Genomic DNA, 26937 nt, shown 5'->3' with positions numbered 1-26937 from the left:
TTGATGTAATATTTAATATCCAGACGCGTTTCTGAATCTCTTTCCACATGCCCCATACTTTTTATATGGTGCGATGCAGTGTTTAATGAAAGATCTGGAGTTGTTTCCCAGTCTCTGGGTAAAGGTGGGAAAGAAGATCTGGGGCAGGAGATCAGCCATGATTTTACTGAATGCCGGAGTAGGCTGCATAGGCAGTCTGGCCTAATCCTACTCCTATTAAATTCTTTAATGTCCTTCCACATGTCCCATACTCTGATCACCTGTGGAAGAAACCCTGAATTCGTTTGCATATTTCAATTCAATAGACAGGGCCCAGAACAAATTGTCTCGGTACTGTAAATTTTTGATGCGTGTTTGGTTATTTCTAACCGTGGCAACGTTTCTTCAGACACTAGCTGATGTGTTATGGATAGTGATTGCTAAAACGTACAGATAATGCTATTGACGCACAGATTCCGGATTGTTTGATATGAGTTTCTTCTGTCCAGTGCTTTGCTTGTGAGTGCAAGCTACAATAACTGTAATTCTATCAATTAATTTGCTTCTGAAATCTACAAGAGCTCATTTAATTGTGGAAGTAGTTCAAATTGGAACTAAAATAGTTTGATTAAATATAATTATTTTGATTCTTGACCCACCTAATAATCTGCCGTGACAAGCATGTACTTATAAACTCTTTGTACTGACTGTATTTTGTAATCCCTAAACCACTCCATCCCTGGTTTTGTGACACATTCAAGAGTTTAAATTCTGGTCTTTGTATATCCCACGTTTATCCCGTTTCAGTTCACCTCCTTTGAGTTGATTGTTATTTATAATTAATATTTCCATGTTACTGTTTGTAGTAATACGGTCCAATAGCAAGTTGACATAAGTATAAAATGTTAAAATAACTTAACAGTTTTGCACCAAACCCATTAGTCTAAACATCAGGAAGGTAATGGTGCGACCGCCGAAATCTGAGGTGTGGGAAGCGGGAGTTACCACTTGTCGGTGAGAGCTGGGGAAACGGGTGAGCGGGACTGTCCGAGCCAGGATAACAGCAGTAGAGTTTTAGATCAGTTGAAGTTTACCTCGGGATGGAGGCCGACCAGAAGAGTATGAGAATAGTGGTAATATTCCCTGTATATGGAGGTGATTTGGATAACGGTACACAAAGAAATGCATTCAAGCTTTTTCAAGAAAAATAATGAGAGCGGTTAGAAATTGTGAGGAAGGATATGAGAGCCAAATGGAGGAGTCAGCAGATATGAGTAGTGCAGATAAATGGAAAAATAGTAATGATTGAGAAAGGGGAACGACTGAACATTTCTCTGAGATGGTAAGAAATAAACTGGTCGAATAGACAAATATGGGAATCTCGGTTACAGATTGTTTAGATTCATTTTCGGGATATGAGCTCGCTGTCTAGCCAGAATTTACTGAACAACCCTACTTAGCCAGATGGGATGGCGGTGTGTTTTCTTGAACCACTATCGTCATGTTGGCGATATTGTTCTGCACCCATGTGTTGTCTATCCCTAGTTTCCCTAAGAAGGTGCTCGTGGGTTTTCTCCTTGAACCACTGGATTATCTGGAAAAAAAGTCCAGTGTGACATGGGTGGTTACAGGCTGAAATGTTAAATGCATGAACAGTAGGGGAAATGACTGAATGGATTGAAGAAGATTCACGGACTCTACAGAAACACTGAGATTGGAACCGTTTATCAGTAAATACTGAAAGATTATTCCCCCTCGTCTGTCATTGGGTCACTGGAAAAGGGGATGTATGGGAACTGACTATTATCACGGAAAGTTGGTAGGAATGCTGAGGTTCCTACTGGGAGGAAGTCACACACTATTTACATTATCGAATTAGGAGCATAAAGAGACCAATGAGATAATAGTTGGGAAAATTTAACACATTCAAGATTACTCAGAAGGCACAGCTGAGGACAGGAATTGGTGTCCCGTTGGCAATAATATATTACCAGAGTATACAAAGAGACAACAATACATGGGAGATATATTTTCACCAGGCAGTTGGGGAGCAGGTCAACACACTGTCTGCAGTATATAACGTTGTGAATAGAAAAACACCCGGAGAGCTGTGAGACAAATTGTGATCAGGGGGATTGGTACAGATGAACACACCGTCTATAGTAGATAATGTTGAGAATCGTAAAAACACCTGGAGATCTGTGAGACACATTGTGATCAGGGGGATTGGGAGCAGGTCAACACACCCTCTATAGTATGTAATGTTGAGAATTAAAAAAAGACCTAGAGATCTGTGAGACACATTGCGATCAGCGAGATGGGGAGCAGCTCAATACACCCTCCATCGTATATAATGTGTTAATAGAAAAACACCTGGAGATCTGTGAGACAAATTGTCATCAGGGGGATTGGGAGAGTCAACCGACAGACTGCATTTTTAAAAAGCATAAACACTTAACCAGTAAACGGGAGGACCATTGATCGAACATCATTAACGGGTAAAAGAATATGGCACGTCGGCGAGGCAGGTGACAAGAGAATCGGAACAGCAGCAACTTAGTAAGACACAGTCAGCAGGGAGTTAGGAGACTGACAGATCCTTCATCTTGTTTTGTTTTGTTTGAGGAAGCTATATATTTTATTGAACAGCAGAAATGCCCAATTAAACCTTTATAGAAACTTTGAAAGTTACAGGTGGAAGACTTTGCAGTAAATTAAAAGGCATCGGAATCTACCACAGGATCGGAAAATCTTTAATAGAATTTAAATGTTCCCATTCCTTCTCGAACTTTAGATCAGAATACTGAATTCACTGAGCGTGCCATCACCAGTGAGTTGAAAAGCAGATCCATCACCACTCTCTTCTCAGGGCACCTACACAGGTCATCAATGGTCAGAGCACCATCAGCACACATTTACAGGGCGATGGGGAAAGGGAGTGGGACTAATTAGACTGCACTGACAAAGAGACAGCAAAGGCACCAAGGGCCGAATGGCATCCCTCTGTGCTGTTTCATTGTAAAATTCTATAAGGGAGAGGATCATCACCACCGCCTTCTCAGGCACCTTCACACTGGTAATACATAAGGTCCACCCACCGCCACAAGGGAAGAGTGTATCCGGGTGTCAGTGTGTGTATATGTGAAAACAATTCTGGATACATTTAGGCCCATTACCAATATTAATTTGATGCAGAAACTGTATTTTCTGTTTTAAGGAATGAAATCACATATCCCTTATAATTTCTTCCGCAAAGTGTTGGGAATAATGACCCTGCAGTTAGTTGCATTTGTGTCTTTTCTTTCTGACAGTTTCATTCATTTCTTTTCCCAGTGAACTCTAATTGTTAACTTCTCATTTCAGGCAGACCTGGGAACAGTAAGGCTGGCCCGTCAGGTAATCGCCTTTTTTTTCACACTATCTGCTATCTCTCTGCTCCAACCCATCCCATTAAATATTAAGCTTGGGCGACAGTCTCAGCACCTTTTTGATCACGTTGCCCTGTTGCTACTCAGAAAGGGAGTGTGTCGCTCATTGTGATAGTAAAGATCTTTAATTCTAGCTGACAGATGGCTGCTGCCTTCATGTGGAGAGACAGTAACTGAGGGTCTCTGCAGAGCAGAGTGAGAATAATCAGCTCCACTCACACTGTTACCTAGCTCAGAGATGACTGCTGTCTTCATGTGGTGGGACAATAATTAAGGGTCTCTGAAGAGCAGAGTGTGAAGAATCACCTCCACTGACATTGTTGCCGGTCCAAAGGTCCACCTCACCAATCTGTGCTGACATCCTGATCACATCATCATCCAGCCCTATCTTTATTGGCTGTGTTGGGTGAGGGGGCAATTTCCCCTGCTCTTTCGTGGTGCTGGGATCTCACTGTGTTCGCCCAATCAGTACTGAGCACTTAAATATGAGATCATTACAGCCACGCCCATCTCCCCACTTCTGCCGGTTAAATCGACTCTGAGCCTGTCGCCACCTTGTTCCCATTGGAGCAGTTGAGTTGGTGGGAATATCCGGCTGTCTCCTGGTTCCCTGCTCGTTTGCACCGTTTATTAGTATTTCAGTTTCCTTTTTCTTTTATGTGTAATATTTACTTCTGGTTTTATTAGGGTTCTGAGTGCAGACTGATGTTCCTATCTATTCATGCCTGGTGAATGGGGAGGGTTCGTACGCTGGGAACCTGTGGGTTTAACACACTCTAACCGCCTGCTGATATTTTTGATATTTTACAGAGATGGTGAAGCTGAGACTGGTGAATGGGGGCAGTCGGTGCGCTGGGAACTTGTGGGTTTAACACACTATAAGCGCTTGATGATATTTCTGATGTTTTACAGAGATGGTGAAGCTGATACTGGTGAATGGGGGCAGTCGGTGCGTTGGGAACCTGTGGGTTTAACACACTATAACCGCTTGATGATATTTCTGATATTTTACAGAGATGGTGAAGCTGAGAGTGGCGAATGGGGGCAGTCGGTGCGCTGGGAGAGTGGAGATACACTACAGGGGACAGTGGGGGACTGTGTTTGGCTCGTACTGGGACCTGCACGACGCCGCTGTTGTGTGTCGGGAGCTGGGCTGCGGAACTGCGGTCTCTGCACCAAGCTTGGCTCACTTTGGGGAAGGGTCCGGACCCATTGTGACGTTGAGTGTAAAGTGCAGCGGGACCGAGGCCGCTCTGCGGGACTGTGAGTCAGCTCAATGGGATCACTATTCCTACTCACACTCCTATGATGCCGGTGCCATCTGCTCAGGTAAAAATCTTTCTCAGTCTCCCGTCTCCCACCGCGGCTGATAGAATCTGTGAAGAAGCAAAAGTAAAACAATCCGGGATGGTCGGTACCTGGAAAGTCAGATGTTAATAATTCCAGTAATCTCCGGTTAGAATTAATGTTAATGTTCGGATCACTGTTTAAAATTATATCATTGGCACCATATTTAATAAAGATTCTCCACCGGCAGCAGCAAATACCTGATACTCAGCACATTTACAATACAGACAGTGCAGTTTCCATTGAGATTTTCCCTTGATCCGCAGTGAATTATCTGAACGGCTGGAAATGTCACAACCTCAATCCAACTCTCCATTCATCAACCCAGCAGCCGCTACCTGGCATGCACTGTCAGACCGGCTGTCCGCCTGCAATCATCGCTTGGCCTCAGATCTGATGTATTACACAGATTGTGAAGCTGAGACTGGGGAGCAGGGGAGGGAGGGAGGCAGGTTTCTCAGCCTCGGGGAGCTGAAGTAATGGGTCCGCAGTTATTGTGGGTATCACAAGAGGAAACTGCGCGTTAAGATCCCACCGCTGCCTGCGCATTGTCTTTTAAATTTTAGGAAATATTGAGAAAGTAAAATGCACAGAATATTAAACAAAGGAGCTAAGATAGTTCAGGAAGTAGCTGCAACGATTAAACTCAACACAGTTGAACTAATGGAAGAAAAGAGGCGAGTTTGCCTGAAAACATGGCCAGTAAGGAGGATAGCAATAGTCTTCAAGAGGATAAAGCGAGGCTGGTGAAATGGGCGGACAGGTTGCAGATGAAATTTCTTGCAGAGAAGTGTGAACTGATGCATTTTGGTTGGAACACGGAGGAGAGGCAATATCACAGAAGCACTGAACTGTTACAGTGCAGAAGGGGACTAGTCGGCCCATCATGACTGCATGGGCTCTCTGAAAGAGAAATTCACTCAGTTCTATTCGCCGGCCTTCACTCCATAACTCTGCACATTCTTCCTTTTCATAGAACTGTCTAGTTCCATTTTTAATGCTGCAATGGAACCTGCTTGCACCACGTTCTCAGACAAACATTCCAGATCTTAAACACTCGCTGCATGAAAAACGTTTTTCGCATGTCACTTCAGCTGATCTTACCAAATGCATTAAATCGGTGCCATTTCCTTCTCGATCCTTTCACCAGTGGAAACAGTTTCTCTCTACGAACTCCATTCAGAATCCTCATTATTTTGAATACCTCTGTCTATTCACCTCTCAGCCTTCTCTTCTCCAAGGAAAACAATCCAAACTTCTCCAATTTATCTTCATAACTGAAATTCCTCATCCCTGGAACCTTGACGTTTCTCATGAAACGTCTCTGTATTCTCTCCAATGCCCTCACATCTTTCCTCAAGTGCGGCGCCCAGAACTGGATGCATTACTCAAGCTGAGGACGAACTAGTGTCTCAAAGAAGTTCAACATAACTTCCTTGCTCTTTCACTCTATGCACCTATTAATAAAGTCCAGGGCCGTGTATGCTTTATTGCACGCTCTCTCAACCTAGCCTGCCACCGTCAATGACTTATGCACTATTAAACCAAGGTCCCTCTGCTCCTGAAACCCCTTTAGAATTGAACCCTTCATTTTATATTTTATCTTCATGTCAGTCCGTCCTAAATGAATCACTTCACATTTCTCTGCATTGAACTTCATCTGCCAACTGCCTGCCCATTCCACCAACTTGCCAATGTCCGTTTGAAGATCTGTACTATCCTCCTCACAGTTCACGATGCTTCCAAGTTTTGTATCATCTGCAAACTTTGAAATTGTGCCCTGTACACCAAGGTCTAATTCACTTATATATATAGACAGGGACCTGAAGATTGAAGGATACATGGCATTTAGGAAGGGCAGGAAGCTAGGAACAGGTGGAGGGGTAGCTCTGTTAATTAATTATGGTATTAGCACAATGTTGAGGGATGACCTAAGATCAGGAGACCAGGATGTAAAAGCTGTTCGGGTAGAGATGAAAAATCATTAAGGCAAGAATTTGCTTGTCAGAAGTGGTGTACAGACCACCTGACATTAACCACACTGTGGGGCGGGTTGTAAATGAATAAATGAATGGCAGCCTGTCAGAAAGGTACAGTGGTAATTAGGGGCGGATTTTCGCCTAAATTTAGACTGGAAAAGTCAGATGGGCAGAGATAGCCTAGATGAGGACTGCATAGAATATTCTCGGGATAATTTCTTGGAACAATACCTTGTGGAGCCAACCAGAAAGTAGGATATACTAGACCTGGTATTGTGCAATGAGGTCGGAATAATTAATGACCGCACAGCTAAGGTGCCCCTTGGTAGCAGCGATCATGATATGATTGAATTTTACATTCAGTTTGAGGGAGAGTAGAGTGGGTCCAAGACTAATATTTTAAACTTAAATAAGGGCAATTATGAGGACATGAATGTAGAGCTAGCTAAAGTGAACTGGCAAATCAGGTTACGGGATAGGTCAATAGAGTTTCAGTGGCAGACATTTAAGGGAATATTTCAGAATACACAATTTCTCATATTTCAACGAGAAAGAAACATTTCAAGAGTGGGTCCCACCATCCGTGGTTAAGTATAACAGCCAAAGGTCGGATCAAACTTAAAGAAAAAGCTTGTAATTGCGCAAAGATGGGAGGCAGGTCAAAAGATTGAACAGAATATTTTTAAAAAACAAAGGATGACAAAAACATTGATAAGTCAGGTAGCATTGGAGGACGAGAGCAGGCTAGATAGATATATAAGGACAGATAGTAAGAGTTTATATATATATAAATATATATACATTTAAAAAAAAAGAAAAGAGGTAACTACGTGAGCGTTGAACTTATAAAATGTGAGTCTGGGGAGTTAATAATGGAAAATAAGGAGATGACAGATGAATTGAACAGATATTTGGCATCGGTCTTCACTATTGAGTATAAAAGTAACATCCCAGTTTTAGCTGTAAGTCGGGAAATGGAAGGGACGGAGGAACTCAAGAAAATTGCAAACACCAGGGAAAAGATACTGAGCAAATTGTTGCAGCTGCAGGCTGACAAGTCCCCGGGACCTGATGGACTTCATCCTAGGGTGTCAAAAGAAGTGGCAAGTGAGGTAGTTGATGCGTTAATTTTAATTTACGAACATTCCCTAGATTCGGGGAAGGTTCATTTAGATTGGAAAATAGCGATTGCAACTCCTTTAGTCAGAAAGGGAGGGAAACAGCAAGCAGGAAACTACAGGTCAATTAGTTTAACACCTGCCTTAGGGAAAATGTTACAAGCTATTATTAAAAATGTTATAGCAGGGCATTTAGAAACATTCAAGGTAATCAGGTATAGTCAACATGGCTTTGTGAAAGGGAAATCATGTTTCACCAATTGATTGGAGTTCTTTGAGGGAATTACATGTACTGTGGATGAAGGGCAACTGGTAGATGTATTGTACTTAGATTTCCAGAAGGCATTTGATAAGTTGACACATCAAAGGCCGTTGCAGAAAATAAAAGCTCATGGTGGAGGGGGTAACAATTTAACATGGATGGAAGATGGGTTAGCTCACAGGAAACAGAGAGTAGGCATAAATGGGTCATTTTTTTGGTTGACAAGATGTAATGAGTGGTGTGCCATCGGGATCTGTGCTGGGACCTCAACATTTCACAATTTATAGAAATGACTTAGATGCAGGGACCGACGGTATGCTTGCTAAATTTGCTAATGTCACAAAGATAGGTAAGAATGTAACTTGTGAAGAGGACACAAGGAGTCTGCAAACAGATATAATTAGGTTAATTGAGTGGGCAAAGACCTGGCAAATGGAGTATAATGTGTGCAAGTGTGAAATTGCCCACTTTGGCAGCAAGAATAGAAGGGAAGCATATTATCTAAATGCTGAGAGATTGCAGAGATCTGAGATACAGAGGGATATGGGTGTCCTAGTGCATGAAACGCGAAACGTTCGTATGCAGGTACAGCACGTAATTAAGAAAGCTAGGAGAATGTTATAATTTATCGCGAGTGGAATTGAATACAAATGTGGGGATTTTATGCTTCAGCGACACAGGGTATTTGTGAGACCACATCTGGAATATTGTGTACAGTACTAGTCTCCTTATTTAAGGAATGATGTACATGCGTTGGAGGCAGTACAGAGAAGGTTTACTGGTCTAATATCTGGAATGGGTGACCTGTCATACGAGGAAAGATTTGACAGGCTAGGCTTGCATCCTTTGGAATTTAGGAGAGTAAGAGGCGGCATGATGGAAACATATAAAATCCTGAGGGGACTTGACAGGGTTGTTGTGGAAAAGATGTTTCCCCTCGTGTGAGAATTTCGAACTAGGGGTCACTGTTTAAAAATAAGGGGTCGTCCATTTAAGACAGAGATGAGGAGAATTTCTTTGTTTCAGTGGGTCGTGACTCTTTGGAATTCTCTTCCTCAAAAGGCAGTGGAAGCAGAGTCTTTGATTTTTTTAAGGCAGAGGTAAGTAGATTCTTGATAACCAAGGGGCTGGAAGGTTATCTGGCGTAGGTGGAAATGTGGAGTAATCAGTTCAACCATGAACTTATTGAATGGTGGATCAGGCTCGAGGGGTTGAGTGGCCTACTCCTGCTCCTAATTTGTATGTTCACGCATATCTTCATATATAACAGGGTATATCTGATACATTCTCTTTATTAATTTTAAACCCCTATAGTATCAGAATTACCTACTTTTTCACTATTGCCTGTGGTATATCTTCTTTCTTGGCAAAGAAAGACGCAAAGAATTCAGTTAATACCTCAACTATACCCGCTACCTCCATATGTAAATCCACTTTCTGATCCCTAATCGGCCCCACTCCTCCTTTTACCACCCTTTTACTATTTCTCTGTCCGGAGAAAACTTTGGGATTTCTTTTAATGCTAGCTGCCGGTCTCTTTTCAAGGGTACAATTATAAAGTGACTGCAGCCAAGAGTGACCTGGGAGTATTTCTAATCAAATCATTGAAGGCAGCATGGCAGGTTGAGAAAGTGGTTAATCGGGCAATGGAATGTTGGCCTTTTTAAATAGAGGCATCGAGTACAAAAGTGAGGAAGTTATTATGAACATTTGTGAAACACTGGGTTCACCTCAACTGGCGTATTGTGTACAATTCTGGGCACGACACTTCAGAAGAATGTGAATGCTTTAGAATGGGTGTAGAAAGGATTTACAAGGAAGGTTCAAGAGATGAAAGACTTCAGTTACATTGATAGGTTGGAGAAGCTGTGGTTGCTCTCCTTCGAACAGAGAATGCTACGAGTAAATTTGATAGCGATGTTCAAAATCATGAGGGGTCAAGACAGAGTAGATAGAGAACAAGAGTTCCTCTTGGCAGAAAGGTCAATAACCAGAGGACACTGTTATAAGGTGGATGGCAAAAGAACCAAACGTGACATGAGGAATAAGTTATGTATACAGCGAGTGTTTAGGATCTGGAATGTGCTGCCTGCGAGTCTGATGGAGACAAATTCAATTGTGGCTTTCAATATGGAATTGGAGAAGCACCTGAAGAGAAAATCTTCGCATGTCTATGGGGAAAGGGCAGAAGCATAGGACTAACTGAGGTGCTCTTACTGAGAACCAGCATGCACACAACGGGCTGAATGGCCTCCTTCTGTGTTGTGAACATTCTATGATTATATGCTGACTGCTGCATCTTGCTGGTCATAAACTGTCTGTCCAGTTTTTAAACCTACAACTGTGAATGTGGTTTCAAGATAATTAATTTCATATGAAGGGCTTTGAAGGGTGATCATGACAGACAGTAGAAAACTGGGTACAAAACAATCAACAAAGTGTGGTTAAAGGTAGTTATTCAGACTGACAAAAGGTGAGAAGTATTATGTGATAATTCATGTCAATGGGTTAGCGCTGTGCAAATGCGTTCTATTGTTTGGTCCATTCCGAAGATTACGGCACACAACATTAAGAAGCGGCTGAGCACACAGCACAAAGCAAACGTTAAGGGCCCGATAATACTGCAACTGTAGTGCTGAAGATCTGTGCTCTGAAACTAGCGACAACTCTAGCCAAGCTGATCCAGTACAGTTACAGCAGTTACAGCACTAGTATTCAACTGATATGGTGTAAAGTTGCTCAGTTACACACTGCCTGGAAAAGCAGGGAAACACTGACTAGTTAGCACCCAATCAACCTACTCCCAATCAACACCAAATCTTTCCTTGTGCTGGGTGTGACTGCCCTTTCAACGTATCAATCATGAACAAACCTCTATCTTTTTTTGTATTTCCAAGAGCTTTGTTAACATGCATTGATATTTTATTGATTTTTGTATCTGTACCCCTCAGTCCCATTGCTCCTCGATGCAATTTAGATTATCATAGTCCAAGGAATATGGCTTCTCACTCTTCCTACCCAAATGTATAAGTGTGCATTTATCTGCATTAAAATTCACTTACAATTTCGTTAACGTAAAGTATTTTTCTCACAATCTGCCTTTGTATTAACTATTGCTCCAAGTAGATGTCATTAGTGAATATTACGATTGTACGTCCCTTTTCTGAGTCGAAATCATTTATGTTAAATATGAACAACAGTACTCCGAGCACCAGTTCTTGTCACACAATACCTCTTGCCCAGTTCTAACTGCTGATCCAGTGCATGTTTCTCAGTTACAGTGACGGCGACTGGGGAAGTTATAAATAAATAAAGGAACATTTTAAACATGATAGTTCTGTCACATTATAAGCAGTAGTGATACAGGAAATCCAGCATAATCTGTTCTGAACAGAATCTGAGAACGAATGTTGCCAGATCTGTGATTAATCAGATGCGAATTGAAATGTAAATATTTGCATTATTGTGATTATTAAAGTATTATGCTAATTATGATATAATATGCTTATTAAGATCACAGATATCCTCGACTAACATCCGGAGACTCTCCATGCTCAGGCAGACTGGAGATCCAGTACGGTGAAAACTGGGGTACAGTGTGTGACCTTGACTGGGATCTGAAAGACGCCAATGTGGTCTGTAGTCAGCTTCAGTGTGGAGTCGCCGTGTCTGTGCCAAGATATGCCCATTTTGGAGAGGGCACTGGCCTCTTACGGACTGACATCTTTGAATGCACTGGAAACGAGACCAGTTTATTGGACTGCCGTCTTTTTCAAGGAACCCAGCAGGAGTGCAGCCACAGGAACGATGCCAGTGTGATCTGTTCCGGTGAGTACAGACTTACTGAAAAGCAGACAACTTCCTGCTTATATTTGGAAAACTGAGGAAGGTGTATTTCCCATGTTTCTGTCTGAAAGGTTCATATCTAAACTAGTCATTATAGCTTACTATCACTGCTATAGGTTTGGTGTAACGTGGTACAAAATACCCGCAATTACTGGTAAACAGGATGGTTCTAAATTTTAAAATTTATTCTGCAAGAAGCAAAATTTTCGCAAGTTTGTTTACCACTGCACCGAATGTATATTTAGAATTGAATATTGACTGCAACAGTTGGGAGTTGACTAAATGAATATGCACTGGCCTAATTCGATACTTTAATCTGAACACCATGAATGAACCAACATTACAATAGCCTTCTGAATCTCCCTGACCACGTTATTATTCTTATCATACAACAGTGAAACAGGTCCTTCGGCCCACCGAGTCTCTGTCGACCAACAACGACCCATTTATAATAATCCTACATTACCTATAATTCTCCCAGCACCTACCCACAGTAGGGTTAATTTACAATGGTCAACTTCCTTTCGACCTGCAAGTCTTTTGCTGTGGGATGAAAAAAGAGCACGAGGCAGAATCCCACGCATTCACAGGGAGAACGTGCAAACCCCGCACAGACAGCACACAGAACTGAATCCAGGTCACTGGAGCTGTGATGCTAACCAAAGTTCCACTGTGCCCACGTTAACTTACTGAATGGCAGGGTATAAAAGAACGGCTGTACTCTAGCACTGCTCAGTGCAATCAGGCCAGAAGTGAAAGATTACAAAGTTATTGATAGAATGTGTGCATTTTACCCGATAAATATGACAGGATTGGACACATATCCACATGATCAGTACAGAGCTTTCAGTTGCACCAGCCTGTTCGATCATTCAGTTAGATCATACCTGATATGCTCTTCAAGTCTCTTTACCTGCCTTTGAACCAGATTCCTTGATCCACCGAGATAACAAAATTTTAACAATATTAGTCTTGAAAACTTAGATTAGATGTAACATCCACAGCTCTTTACTTTGGAAGTTGTTAAGGAATGTTCCAGATTTCCACTGTTATTATAGAAAATATGTTTCCTAATTGTTCTCTGAGGCCCAACTATCTTCTGGTGCTTGGTCAGTTACCTTCCCACCATCAAAATATCAGAAGTTCGGCTTTTTGCTGATGATTGCATGGTCTTTAATTCCATTCACAATTCCTCGGATTAAGAAATAGTTCATGCCCACTTACATCAAGATCAGGACATTATTTAGACTTGGGCTGATGGGTAGAAAGGAACATACTCACCACCTGCGTGTCAGGTAATTACTATTTCCAACAAGAGAGACAATAACATCTCCCCTAGCTATTATGATCAGTGAATTCACTACCATCATCAAATCCTACTGGGTGTTGTCATTGACAAGAAACTGAACTAGACCATTCACAATAATGTAGTGGCGAAGGGAGCAGGTCAGATGATCTGCATTCTGTGGCAATAAGCTCACCTGCAGAATTCCCAAAGACTTTCCAGCAGCTGGAAGAGATAGGCTGGGAATGTGAAAGGACATGACTCTTCCAAATTTCAGGGAACCCAGCCACAGTTTGTGTAATCCTTCATCATAATGAGGGGAGGCAGTGGCGTGGTGCTCATGTTACTGGACTAGCAATCCAGAGTCCCAGGCTAATTCATGGGACGCTGGTTCAATTCCCACCATCGCAGCTAATGGAATTTAAATTCAGTTAATAAACCTGGAATTGAAAACTAGTCTCAGTAATGGTGACCATGAAACCATTGTCGATTGTCATTTAAAAAAATCTTGTTCAGTCATATCCTTAGGGGATGAAATCTGCCATTGTTACATAGCCTGTCCTACATGTGACTCGAGACCCACAGCAATGTTGTTGACTCTTAACTGTCCTCTTACATAGCCTAACAAATCAACCTGTTGTGAAAGGCAACGAGGCATGAACAACGAATGCTGGCCTTGCCTGAGACACCCACATCTTATGAATGAATAAAAAACAGAAACATTTGAAGCCAAGGAATCATTCTAGTATCAGTTATGCTGCACACTCTCCCTGTTCAACATATCCTTCCCAATGCATATTGCCCATAGCTGAACATTACACCAGATGGGGCCTGACCAGTTTTCTTTTGAGCTGCAGCATCATTTCTAGCCCCTTGTATTCCATTCCACTAGATATAAAGCACAGCATTCCATTGGCTGTTTTGATTTTCGCTCCTGCAATTGCCCATGACACTGAAGTCTCTTTTCCCTGTGCTGCATCCGGCTTTTCACCATTTATAAAGTACTGTAATCTTTTTAATTCCAAACTGGAGACCTCACACTCACCAATATTGAAAAAGTTTTACACAGTCACTGTATCTTTTTTTTTGTAAAGTTATGCTTAAAATATACATGTTTGCAATATGGTTGATGGTTTCTTTCAATGGCAATATTGAATATGTCAATTATATGTGGCTTTCTATCCAGTCATCTAAATCATTAATAAATATGGTGAATAGTTGAGGTTCCTGCCGGACGGCGCCATCACAGCCTGCCAGTTAGATGATCTGCCCATTGTCCCTGCTGTCTATCTCCTGCCACTAAACTGACGTCCTAAGTAGGTCAATAATTTTCCCTAAATTCTATGAGCTTCAACTTTAGCCAACAATCAGTTACGAGGGATTTTGTTGAGTGCTTTCTGGAAGTTCATCTGAAAAACATCCATTGAGGTTCCCCTGTCCTCTACTTTAGTTACCTCCACAAAATATTTGATCAGGTTTATTTACAAATCCACGCTGGCTCTCTCTGATTAGCTGTAACTTTTTATGGTGATCAGACACTCCATCTTTAAATGTACACTCTAGTAATTCCCTGACAACTGCTGTTAGGCTAAACAATCTGTAATTCCCTCGGTTCACTCACTAACCTTTCTTTAAATAGCAGTGTGACAATTGCAATTTTCTGATTACTGATCCAGCAGTTTGCTCTCTATCATTAACAAAGTGATGGAAGGTGTTGTTTACAGCGCTATCAAGCAGTACTTACCAATAAACTACTCACTGTTGCTCAGTTTGGGTTTGTCGGACCACTCAGCTTCAGACTTCATCACACCCTTTGTACAAATATGGATGATATAGCTGTATTCCAGATGAGAGTGACTGCCCTCAATGTCAGGGCAGCATTTGTCCGACTGCGGCAACAAAGAACCTTAATAAAAGTTGTGTCCATGTAAATACTGATGCAAAGTAATTATGTATAATTCCTGCCATTTCCTTATTTTCATTTATAATATCATAACTGTGATTGTAATGAGATCACATTGCTTTTAATGACAATATATTTCTGACGTTATTGTAAAAGATTTGTCGCTCTTGAGATCTGTTTTGTCATCCTTTGCTATTCTTTGTATCTCTGCCATTCACGAAGATCTGTGCATTTTTTTGCATTTTTGCATGTTTTTGGTCTCTTTTATATTATGATGTTATTGTGTCTTGCATGCCAGTCCATAATAAATAAGTTTGAGTTTGGAATTGGACCATTCAATGCGGTGGTCATTGAGTTGATCTTCTTTGATGGCAGGCTTGTGCCGTTCACTGCGTCAGGGAAGCTATGGAGATCGATAAACACAAGACCGTCCCCCTAACAGTGACCTGTTCCTCCGTGAATATCAGGGTTTCCCTCCTCGAGAAGACGCACAAGCACCTGCTGTGCAGACAACATACCACGACCAGAACAGTAGCATGGATTGACTTGCCACAATGCACAACAACTGACGAATCAGCAGAAGGAATAATGGCATATACTGACCTCTCATGGAATATAATTAACTGACCAATAACAGCCAGAGCAAGAACACGTAATAACCTATCAGTAGTAAGATCCAGCCCAGATTCCCATTCTGCACTGCATATAAACAGACTGCTTCCACCAATTACAATTATTTCTCCAGACAATGGGCAGAGTACATGGCCCAAAACGTCGCGGTCTGTCAGTATTTCTAACAACTGCTTTTCCAAGAAAGCAACTGCTGTTTTCAGCGCAAAGGCACGTGATGTAAAACCGTAAAATGGTCTGACTCAAATGTTGCATGTTTTAGTTTTCTATTCCCCTGTAGCACCTGGATATGCTACATTTACAACTGTGCTCCAGCCCCTCACCCCGCCCCCACCAGCCTCCCCTCACCCATTTACTAGTTTAAGGTTCCTGTAACAACCCTATTTATCCTTTTTTCTGGGACCATGATCCCAACCAGATTCAGGTGCTGCTCATTCCAACAGAATAGTTCTTTAATATCCCAGTACAGGTGTCAGGGTCCCATGAAAGGTAAAACCTCTTTCCAACATCATAACCTTCAACCACATGTTCATCTCCCTGATAGTTTATTTTTCTGATGCCAAAGTGCAAGCGGCTTGTATAATAATCCAGAGATTATAATCCTTGTGAACTTATTTTATATTTCAGCTCCTGGTACTCTCTGAAAAGAACCTCTTGCCTACTCTTTGCTATGTTGTTTATCCCTACATGGTCCACAACGACTGGATATTTCCCCTCCATTCTTGCAATCTGATTTGAGATAACCCTCATTTCGCACAAGTTGGGAAAATACTGTGTGGAACTCTTAATGCCCTAATTATTGAATCACTTAAAGGTATCACATTATGCTCCACTCCTCCTCCTTTTGAACAGCTTCCTATTCCAAGGTATCACGGTCAACATTCTGGCTGTCCTTCTGACCGTCTTCATCCTTATCCTCACAAATAGCCAGGACTTTGTTCCTTTTCACTTCTGTATATCCTCGTTCTCCATTACATCTGGATTTCCATTACTGTGCATTATAAGCTGCAACAACCTCATTCTGATCCTGCAGCTCTCTACAAGGTGTGACTGAAATCTGCAGCAAACTGTCAAATACTCTTCTTGTTGCCATATGTGTTGGCGTTTCTCCAATTCCCACAACAGCTCTATGATCCTGAGCCAGAGAGATTCCAGGTTGAGATATCTACTGCAGACAAGTTCCCTCACGGCAGTTCCATTATCTACAAATTCCAATATCCAGAAAAAAAACTGCACTGCCAGAACTTAGTCTGTCTTTATTTTTGAGGTAAAATTATTTTTAGATGCATTTTAGCTTTAACGCTATTTCACTGGTTAGCTAACGCCGAAACACTAAACACTCATCAATTAACTTAATACTTATTTACAACTTACCCACGCCCTCTCACACCCTGACCTGACAATTGCTTCACTGAGTGAGTTTTTCCCACTATTTGCCTGGTGTCTGTCCCTCAGCCCCTTCCAATAGGCTCTGCTGCTGCTGGCTGTGACGCTCTTTTAAACCGGTGGCTCGAGTCACTGACTCCAGTTTAACAGACACAACAGAACACCTCCATCCGAACGCTCACTCTCTACTACCGAGAAGGACGAGGACAGCAGATGCATGGGAACACCATCTGCATGTTCTCCTCCGAAGCACACACCATCCTAATTTGGAACTATATAACTGGTCCTTCACTGTCGCTGGGTCAAATCCTGGAAGTCCCTTCCTTACAGCAACGTGAGTGCACTGAAAGCGCATGCACTGCAGTGGTGCAAGAAAGCGGCTCACCACCATCTTTGCAAGGGCAGTTCGGGATGGGTACTAAATGCCGTCCTAGCCCGAAAGTCCCACCCCCTGTGAAATAATAAAAAATACCTCCTGTTCCCACTCTGAACCGAATTCTTACTCTTAGCAAACTCTAACTTCCCACTATGTTCATAATGTATTCAGTTAACATTGCAATCTTTGTTTACACTCTGCCTTACTAGAAGTCTAAAAATAGAAACATAGATAATTGGAGTAGGAGTAGGCCAGACAGCCCTTTGGAGCCTGCTCCACCATTCAAAAAAAGTCATGGCCTATCATCTAATTCAGTACTCTGTTCCCGTTTTTCCCCATATCGCTTGATTCCTTTGGTATTAAGAAAGATATCTATCTCCTTCTTGAATATAGTTAGTGATCTGGCCTCCACTGCCTTCTGTGGTAGAGAATTCCGCAGGTTCACCACCTTCTGAGTGAAGACATTTCTCCTCATCTCGGTTCTAAATAGCATACTCCGTATCCAGAGACTGTGACCCGTGGTTTTGGACTCTCCAGCCATCGGGAACATCCGCCCTGTATCTAGCCTGTCTAGTACTGTTCCAGTCTTATAGGTTTCTCTGAGTACCTCTCTCATTCTTCTAAACTCTAGTGAAAAGAGTCCGAGTCAATCCGATCTCTCCTCATACGTGAATCCTGCCATCCCAGGAATTAGCATCGTAAATCTTCTTTGCACTCTCTTCATGACAAGGGCATCATTCCTCAGATAAGGAGACCAAAACTGCACACAATACTCCAGGTGAGGTCTCACCAAAGCCCTGTATAGGTGCAGTAAGACATTGCTCCTTTACTCAAAGCCTCTTGCAATGACGTCCAGTATTATATGCCTTTTGAGGCACATTCAAGATGCAACAGTTTAGACAGTTTCCAGCTGACAGTAATTACCCCAGTTCGGACAAGCACAGCTGATTGACTGCTTACTGCTAACCTGACTTGCACTGTTAACTGCTAACAATGAACTGCCTTGCAGTTTGGTTTTTAATTACAAGCGAAACGCTAAATGTTAAGGCTAGATTTCAGTCTTAGCCACTAATTACCAAATTCCAAACTTCCCACTCTGGTTACAACACATGCACCTAAAGGTACCGTCTATGCTTGCACACTTTGCCTTAACTCTAACTACCTTACTGAATTGCAGAAGAACATTCCCCATGCAGGCAATTGCAGTTCAAGAGGACGGTCCTGACACCGGTTTCAAGGGCAAATAAAGTTGAGCAATAACTGCCACCTCTGCCAGAGATGTCCACATCCCTCATAAAGAAAAGCAGCTCCCAAATGAGCTTGTTCTGTATTTGTTCTTCAGATCTTCTATCGCACATCTATCAAACCACTTAAACATTTTAAACACATCAACTAGATAAGCTGTAATCCTTCTAAACTAAAGCTACTACAAACAAAGTTTATGAAACTTGTCTTCATAATGTAACGCTTTAAGCATTGTTGCCATTCTCGTGACTCTGTCCTTAACCACCTCCAAAGGCAATGGTTTTATGAAGTGCAGTGCCCAAAAGTGACAACAGATACAACAGAAACATCAAATCCATCATCTTTATATTCCAAAATCCAAGAGATAAAGACCAACAATCGATTAGCATTTGCAACAAGAGGTGTTAATTTTTGAGTGTTCAGCCAACTTCATAAAGAGGTCCTGTAGTAATTATTGTGATGAAAGGACACAGACCTAAAACATAACTCTCTTGATCTCTCCACAGATGCTGCGAGCCCTGCTCAGTATTTCCAGCATTTTCTGTGATATTTCAGATTTCCAACATCCGCAGTATTTTGCTTTTGTGTTGCTGTGGTAATTCTAATTGTTTTTTGATAGATAATTTGTGTAAAGTATGGATAGATAATCGTGTACATAAGATTCAACTGTTATACCCATTTTCTATTTTGCTGTTTCTATGCAGAGGATGATTTATAAATTATTTGGATTTGTATTTGTTTCCAATACAGGGAAACATGGACCTCGATTGGTTGATGGGACGAACAGATGCTCAGGCCGGGTGGAGGTGCTACATGGAGATCAGTGGGGGACGGTGTGTGACGTTTACTTTGATTTGGAAGACGCCAACGTGGTCTGTGAGCACCTTCAGTGTGGGACAGTAACCTCAATACCGGGAGGAGCTCACTTTGGGAAGGGAGCCGGTCCAGTGTGGATGGAAAGCTACAGGTGTCGGGGGAATGAGACGCGATTGTGGGAGTGTCCTGTTTCATCCTGGGATCAGTTTAGCTGCTCACATGAAAATGACGCCAGTGTCATCTGTACGGGTGAGTCATCTCAGTCAATTGAACTGAAATAAACCAACTGTTCTGCTGTCAAGCATCATTGACTATTTCCACAGGTCGCTGATTCACTAGTTTTGCTGATCCCATGCTTCCTTTGACACTAAGATTCCGAGATGTGTTTGTGGGTTTAAGTGTCTAAATTAAATTACAAATGAATCAAAGAGCTTCACTCCAGTAAACATTGAATACATACAATGTCTATTGATTAGTACTAATCGCTCATATAATATCTCTTTTGTGGTAAATCTAGGGCATTATTCAAGGGGCATAGAATCAGCAATTTGCTCCCAGGACCACTGCCATAGCATAGAAATGTTGCTCGAGCATTGAAACTGTGATCAATGTTGGCCGTTCAAATATGAATTATCATGGAAGTCTCTGCAAAGATCAGCTGTACAATAGAAAACACTGTGAACTTGTTTCCAGCTAAATAACATGAGATAAATTTTAATTTCCATTGCATCAAGGGCATTAAAATGACAGCGAGTGAAGTAACTCGTTATTTCACCAATATGCCATGTCTTTGATTATTTCACAAACTTGATGTAAATTACAATTCTCCCAGTTATCCCTCAACCCGCGCCCTGTTATAACAGATTATCTGCTCTGTTATCTGATCGCTGTACGTGAGACATTGCTCAACGCAAATTGCTCCCACGTTTCACAATTTAAAATATAGGTAATAAAAACAGTAAGTGCTGAAAATACTCAGAAGTTCTGGCTGCATCTATGGTGAAAGAAACAGAATCAACCTTACAGTTTGCAGATCTTTCATCATAACTTAGAGATTTAACAGTTTTTAAAGAAAGGGGAAAGCAAGGAAAGAGCGAAAGGAACAATCTGTGATATGGTGGAAGACAGGAGAGATTAAATGGTAAATGGGACAGTGCAAGGCAAAAATAGATAGGAATGGGCCAAGTAAAAAACACATTTCTCGAAGTGTTGCAAATTGGAAGGCAAAATATCGTCCAAAAAAAGAAAAAAAGGGGAGGGAATCTGATCTGAAATTGCTGAATTCAGTGTTCATTCCATAAGCCTGGAAAGAGTCTAGTGGAAAGAGGAAGTGCTGTTTCTCAAACTTACGTTAACCTTCATTGGAACTGTGTAGGAGAAAGAGGAGAGAGAGGTCAGTGTGGGAGCGGAATAAAGAATGAAAAGGACAGGTAACTGGAAGCTAAAGGTAAAGCTTGCAGACTGAACAAAGATGTTGTGCAAAGTAAGCACTCAATTATGTTTGGTGTCCCAATGTAAAGGAGACGGTATCATGATCAGTCAATACAGTGAGTGCAGTATACTAAAGAGAAAGCAGGACAAGTAAATCGCTGTTTCACTTGGAAGCCGTATTTGGGGGCTTGGATGGTGAGAAAGGTGGAGGTAATAGGGCAGTGTTTGTACCTCCTGCCCATTCATGGGAAGGTCCTGTGGGAAGGGGTGTTGACAATGATTGAAGAGGGCATCAGGGTGCCACAGAGTGAAAGGTCCCTTCAGAACGTTAAAATTGGAGGGAAGGGGAAGATGTGCTTTGTCGTGGCATCACATTAAAGGTGGTGGAAATGGTGGACGATGGTCTGTTGAATATGGAAGCTGATGGAGTGGAAGATGAGGAGAATCAGGATCCTATCATGGTTCTGGGAGGGGGGAAAGGGTGAAAGCAGAAGTATGGGGAATGGAATGGTCGTGCTTGAGGGCCCTGTCAACCATGGTGGGTGGATGAGGAGGTGAGGAGAGTCCTCGGATGAGGGAAAAGGAAGACATATCTGGAACCACTGGTATGGAAGGTTGTATCACCAGACAGATACATTGCCGTGGTGCAAGTGAAAAAATGTGATAGAGTCATTCGAATAATTGGGGGGTGAGGAAGCATAGACAGGTAACTGTGAGAGTCACTGGGTTTACTCTTTATATTAGTTAATAACCTATCCCCAGAATCAGAGACAGAGATTTTGAAGAAGAGAACAGAAGAGTTGAAGATGGACCATGTGAAGATAAGGAGGATAAATTGGAAGAAAGGTTGATGATATTTTCAAGTACAGGGCGAGAGCTGGAAATATCAGTACATGTTGACAGGAGGACGACCTTCAGTCCCTCGGGTCTCACCCCAAGTTCATTTTACCCTCTGTCCCCATTTCAGCAACCGTAAGCTGCTCGGTACGTCTCTGAAATGTATTTACTGAGAAAAGGTAATGGTGAAGAAAGTCTTTCAACAAGCCTTCTGAACAATGATGACAGAAATAGCAACCATTAAAATTAATGACATTTCTGGTGGCAGTAAATTCTGAGATATTTTGCTTCAGTTTCGACATTCTCAATGTGTTTCATATTGTAGATGAAAATTGGTCACTAAGGCTGACTAACGGGGGAAGCTGGTGTGATGGGCGAGTGGAGATTTACCACAATGGCAGCTGGGGGAGATTGCAGGATAGACACTGGACCGTGAATGATGCCAACGTAGTCTGTACACAGCTGGGTTGCGGTGAAGCGACAGCCGCTTATAACTATTCAAAGGACGGAGAGAGTGAAGGACCCGTCTGGGTGAATGATGTCCAGTGTGAAGGAAACGAATTGCAGCTCCAGAACTGCAGCTTATTCACATTGAATTCGTCTCTCACTGACAGTATGGATGTTGGGGTCCTGTGTTCAGGTAAACATATTCTTCACTGCTTTTACAAAAACAAAGAAGTGAAATGTCTAATCTGCTGAGAAAAGTGATAATCCAGGTTACTTGTTCCTGGGTGTCTCAAGCCAGTCATTTCACTCGAGGAGAGTGGGTGAGGATGGTGGGCGGTCGGGGAGCTGGGGCTGGATGGGGGTGGCGTGCAGAGAGAGATTGCACGGACACAATTAAACAACAAGAACGTTTTTATTACAGAAATTTCAATTAACACATGCATCACAAGGGGTTTAACAGGAATGTAAAGGGAGAGAAAACTGACACAGAACCAAACAAAGAGATGTTACAGTTGGTGACTAAATTCTTAGTCAGATGGTTGTATTTGAAGAGCCAGAGACACGGAAATATTTCTGGTGGAAATTCAGATCTGGGGGTTAGATGGTTAAAGGCAAAACTGAAAGTTGTAGGCAATTGAAGTGGGTGAAGTACAAGAAGCTGTATTCAGAGAAAAGCAGAGTTCCTGAAATGTTTCAGGCTGGAGACGGTTATACCGTTGCAGGGGGAGAGCATGAAGGTGGCTGAACATGAAGATCATAATTGGAAACACGAGGTATTGATGGCGGGGAAACCAATAGATCGTCGAGTGCCATGGCGTTCCTGAGAGGGGCTTCATGTAGGGCAGGCAACAAAACTTTGGATGAGCTGATGTTTCTGGAGGATGCAAGATGGGTGATCGCCCAGGAGAACATTAAAATATTCTGTTCTGCAGGAAACAAAGCATGGGTGAGCATTTCAGCAGCAGATGGGCTGAGGCAGGAAGGGAGGTGAATGATGATAGAGGTGAAAGATAACGGCCTTATGAAAAAGAGAATACGGAATTGGAATCTCAGCTCTGGTATCAAATCCGGCGCCGAGCTTGCAATCAGTTCTACTGTACAGTATATAAGTGGAGGTAGCTGTGTGGGAGTTGTTCTGGTGTAAGTTTCATTATATTGTGGATAAAAGTAGACAGATGTTTTGGACTATATGCTTTAAAGTTTCATTGTGTAGCATGTCAATGCAGGCATGTGTTCTGGGGATGTTGCGTTATGCAGAGTGTAAGTGTGGGCAGATGTTTTCGGGTTGTTCCAATGAACATTTATTTCCATACGACAGAGTGGAACTTACAACATATGAGATAGTTAATGATTCAGATTTGATACCGATTGGTTACAGTAAATAATTTCTTCGGGAACAGCGGAAATCAATACATTCCAGCGTTTCACGTCAGAAGTTTACAGTGCTGAATGGTTATTACACACTCAGTCACTGGACAGAGTAGAGTATGTCATCTTGTTCTTCAGTTAGGTAGATGTTAAGCTCCACCCAACATTTATGCCCACCTTCAGAAGCCATGTATCTTCTCCTTGTCTTCTACTTCTCTATCTGATGGGTCACATTGCTGATGTTTATTTTCCAAAGTGCCTGACGCAATTCGTCCAATCATTTTTGTCTAGTCCAGATTAAATACTGGTTTCTGTTCATCCAGGAGGTCTGCACATCTGGAGTTCAATTGCCCATAGGAGCTTCCTGATCCTGTCCAACATTTTGCAGAGAGATCCTGTTTCCTGCCCTCTTTGGTCCGGTCCAACAGTCATATATTGATAGAATTAGTCGTTTAGTTCATTGACTTTTTAAAGACAATAACAATTGTTAATTTGCCTCACAAGTTTCGTTTGCTCATTGAACATAATTGCAGCAGTCTGTCTGGACAGAGAGGTCTGCATATTTTCTGTTCAGACATGCGGTTTATGTCTCTAAAATTACTCAAATATGTTCCTTGTCAAAGACAGAGTTCCATCCTTACAAAAGTAATTGATTCTCCTATGCAATTAATATTAAATTGATTTATGATAATGTTATAATCAACACAACCCTAGAACGTAGTTCTACACGAAGATACTGCACATTGCAAGGCTGATGTTTAAGGGTACTATTTTTGGAGACGTTACATTCTCCAATATGAAGTGGAAGTAATAAATAGGGTGGATTAAACTGCTGGTCTTGCCAGTGACACCAACATCCCCTGAAATAATTAAAAAACAGAAAGGAATGGTGACATGTGGCGAACTATCTGGTAATATAATTCTGAATGGATCAATCACATAAAGCATCATCGGGTCCTCCTCATCTTCACTAAAACCACCCGTTTGACAAAGATTATCCAGGAAGGCATAGAAAACGCACTGCAAGTATTCTCCATCATAAATCTTCCTCCTGAACCACTTCCCTGCCTCGTCCACCCTGAACTGCAAAAATATGTGAGTGGAGCTCGTAGATATTTTGTCACAAAGTTCAAAAACATCCGTTCAGTCACCTCCACTACTTCCCTTTCTTCCCCAACCCACCAGGCCTAACTTCCTATCAGTTCCCATCCCCATCCCATACGATCACCCTGAATTCCCATTTCTTGTTTCTCTCCTAGAATCCTTCACGCTGTCTCGGAACCTGTACTGTTGATGGAATCCACATTTTGCTGTCTACACCTTATTTCTTTTAAACTACTGAACACAAACATTCCCTTCCTGGGTTCCATGTTAGCTGGCATTATTAACCATTATCTTTCTCTCTCTCTCTCTCTACATGTTCAGGCTCCTCTCCTTCAAATCAGCAGTCATCACACCTCTCCTCAGAAAGGAACCATTGACCACCTGTTCATGCAGGTTGCGGCCCCAGCTCCAACTGTTCGTACCTCGCCAAAGTCCTTGAATGTGTTGTCGCCTCCCAAATCCATGCTCATCTTATATGAAGCTGCATGTTTCAATTCCGCAAGTCAATTTTCTATCCACACCACAGGACGAAAACAATTGACATCCGAAGTGATTGTGACAAATATAAACGATTCCACCTCCTCTTTCTTGACTTGTCTCAAATTTTGATCTGATTGATCATGAAATACTTCTCCAATTCCTCCCCATTAACACCCGGCTGGGTGGGACTGCACTCAGCTTGTTCTAGTATTATCTATACAGTCATGGTCAGAAAGTGGCCTGCAATGGCTTCTCTTCCCGCTCCTGCAAAGTCAGCAATAGTGTCACCAAAGGATCTATCCTTTGACACTTCATTACTCATTTACATGCTGCCTTTCAGTGATATCCGCAAACACAGCCTCAGTTTCCACATGTATCTCACTGTATCCAACTCTACCTCACATTCAACACTCTTGAGCCCTCCAATGCCTGCACACTGTCAGAATTCCAGGCTGACATTCAGTACTGCATCAGCAGAAAATTCCTCCAACTCAGTATTGAAAAGATAGAAACCATCAGTCCCCATCGCATGTTTCCTTGTCTCCAACTCCATTTCTCGCCATGCCAACTGTCTGTCACTCAGCCAGACAGCCTGTAATCTTGGTGATATATTTGACCCAAGGGTGATCCTCCTATCAAATCTCCATATCCTCATTAACACTGTCTATTTTCACCTCCATGACATCACCCGCATTTGCCCTTATCTCGTCTTGTCGATAGCGTTGTTCCCTCCAGACTCGATGATTCTAATGCATTCCTGGCTGGCTTCACGAGTTTCAACCTCTGCAAGCTCCGCTGTCTCGACCATTTGCCACTCAGGCATCTGCCCTCTGCTCACTGACCTACCTTTCCCAGCAATGAGCGGTTTTAAAATTCTCATCCTTGGTTTCAAATCCCTGCCTGGCCTCACAGCTCCTGTCTTTGCAATCGGCTCCAGATTGACAGCTCCCAGTTCTGGCTTCTTGAGCATTCCTGGTTTTAATTGTGCACCATTGGCGGCCGTGCCTTTATTTGCGAAGGTCACACGCTCTAGAATTACTTCCTTAAATCTCTCTGCCTGTCAACCAGTCTTTCCTGTTTTAAGACGTTCCATAAAAACTAACTCTTTGACTTCGCTTTTGGTCATCTGACCTAATATATTTTTCGGTGCTCTGTGTTAAAATTTCTTTGATATCACTCCTGTATCGCCCCTTGGGATGTTTCATTACGTTAATGGCGCTAGATAAATGCAAGTCACTTGTAATTGAAGATGAGGGAAATAGGAGATGGCAGTAAATGTCTGTCCAAGATAACAAATAAGGGTAACATACATGGATAAAGAACAGATACAGTTATATAACATGAGTATAAATTAACTGCTAATCGTGTGAGTCATTGCCTGTTTAACACCGTACACAGCATTCAAAACATAAGAGGGGAACTGGAGACCAGAACTTGTCAAAGCCAGATGTAATAGCACATCTGAAACATTGCTGTTCTTTACATTCTATGTAAGAAGTAAGTGTAAACAGATATTCTGTTGTATAGTTTTATTTACCTGTCCACAGGTGCATTTAACGTTCTTTTTTTGAGCTGGTGATGGTAAAATCAGTTGTATTGAGTGATGATGTGAATGTCTATTGAAAGTATAATCCTCATGTACTGTTATCCTACAGACCACGTGCAGTTAA

General features: G+C 42.0%; 1 protein-coding gene across 1 annotated transcript; it reads left to right on the top strand.

The window, feature by feature from the left end:
• Nucleotides 1-73: 73 nt before the first annotated feature.
• On the top strand, nt 74-24336 carry LOC137359795 (scavenger receptor cysteine-rich type 1 protein M130-like). The gene is made up of 5 exons (XM_068025494.1): nt 74-178; nt 4556-4736; nt 11627-11941; nt 19535-19731; nt 24307-24336. The coding sequence occupies exons 1-5, from the start codon at nt 74-76 to the stop codon at nt 24334-24336; spliced, it is 828 nt and encodes a 275-aa protein (XP_067881595.1).
• Nucleotides 24337-26937: the final 2601 nt, after the last annotated feature.

This window comes from Heterodontus francisci, unplaced genomic scaffold (assembly GCF_036365525.1).
Source record: "Heterodontus francisci isolate sHetFra1 unplaced genomic scaffold, sHetFra1.hap1 HAP1_SCAFFOLD_329, whole genome shotgun sequence".
Classification (NCBI taxonomy): Eukaryota; Metazoa; Chordata; class Chondrichthyes; order Heterodontiformes; family Heterodontidae; genus Heterodontus; species Heterodontus francisci.
The sequence above is the reverse complement of the archived record's forward strand: the minus strand, read 5'-3'. Positions and strand labels throughout refer to the sequence as shown.

Excerpts from the sequence above, each read along its gene's own strand:
- LOC137359795 (XM_068025494.1), top strand. The coding sequence starts at position 74 with ATGCAGTGTTTAATGAAAGATCTGGAGTTGTTTCCCAGTCTCTGGGTA. Across the intron at positions 11,942-19,534 it reads TGCCAGTGTGATCTGTTCCG|GGAAACATGGACCTCGATTG; the intron begins GTGAGTACAGAC and ends TTTCCAATACAG. Across the intron at positions 19,732-24,306 it reads TTGGGAAGGGAGCCGGTCCA|ACAGAGTTCCATCCTTACAA; the intron begins GTGTGGATGGAA and ends TCCTTGTCAAAG.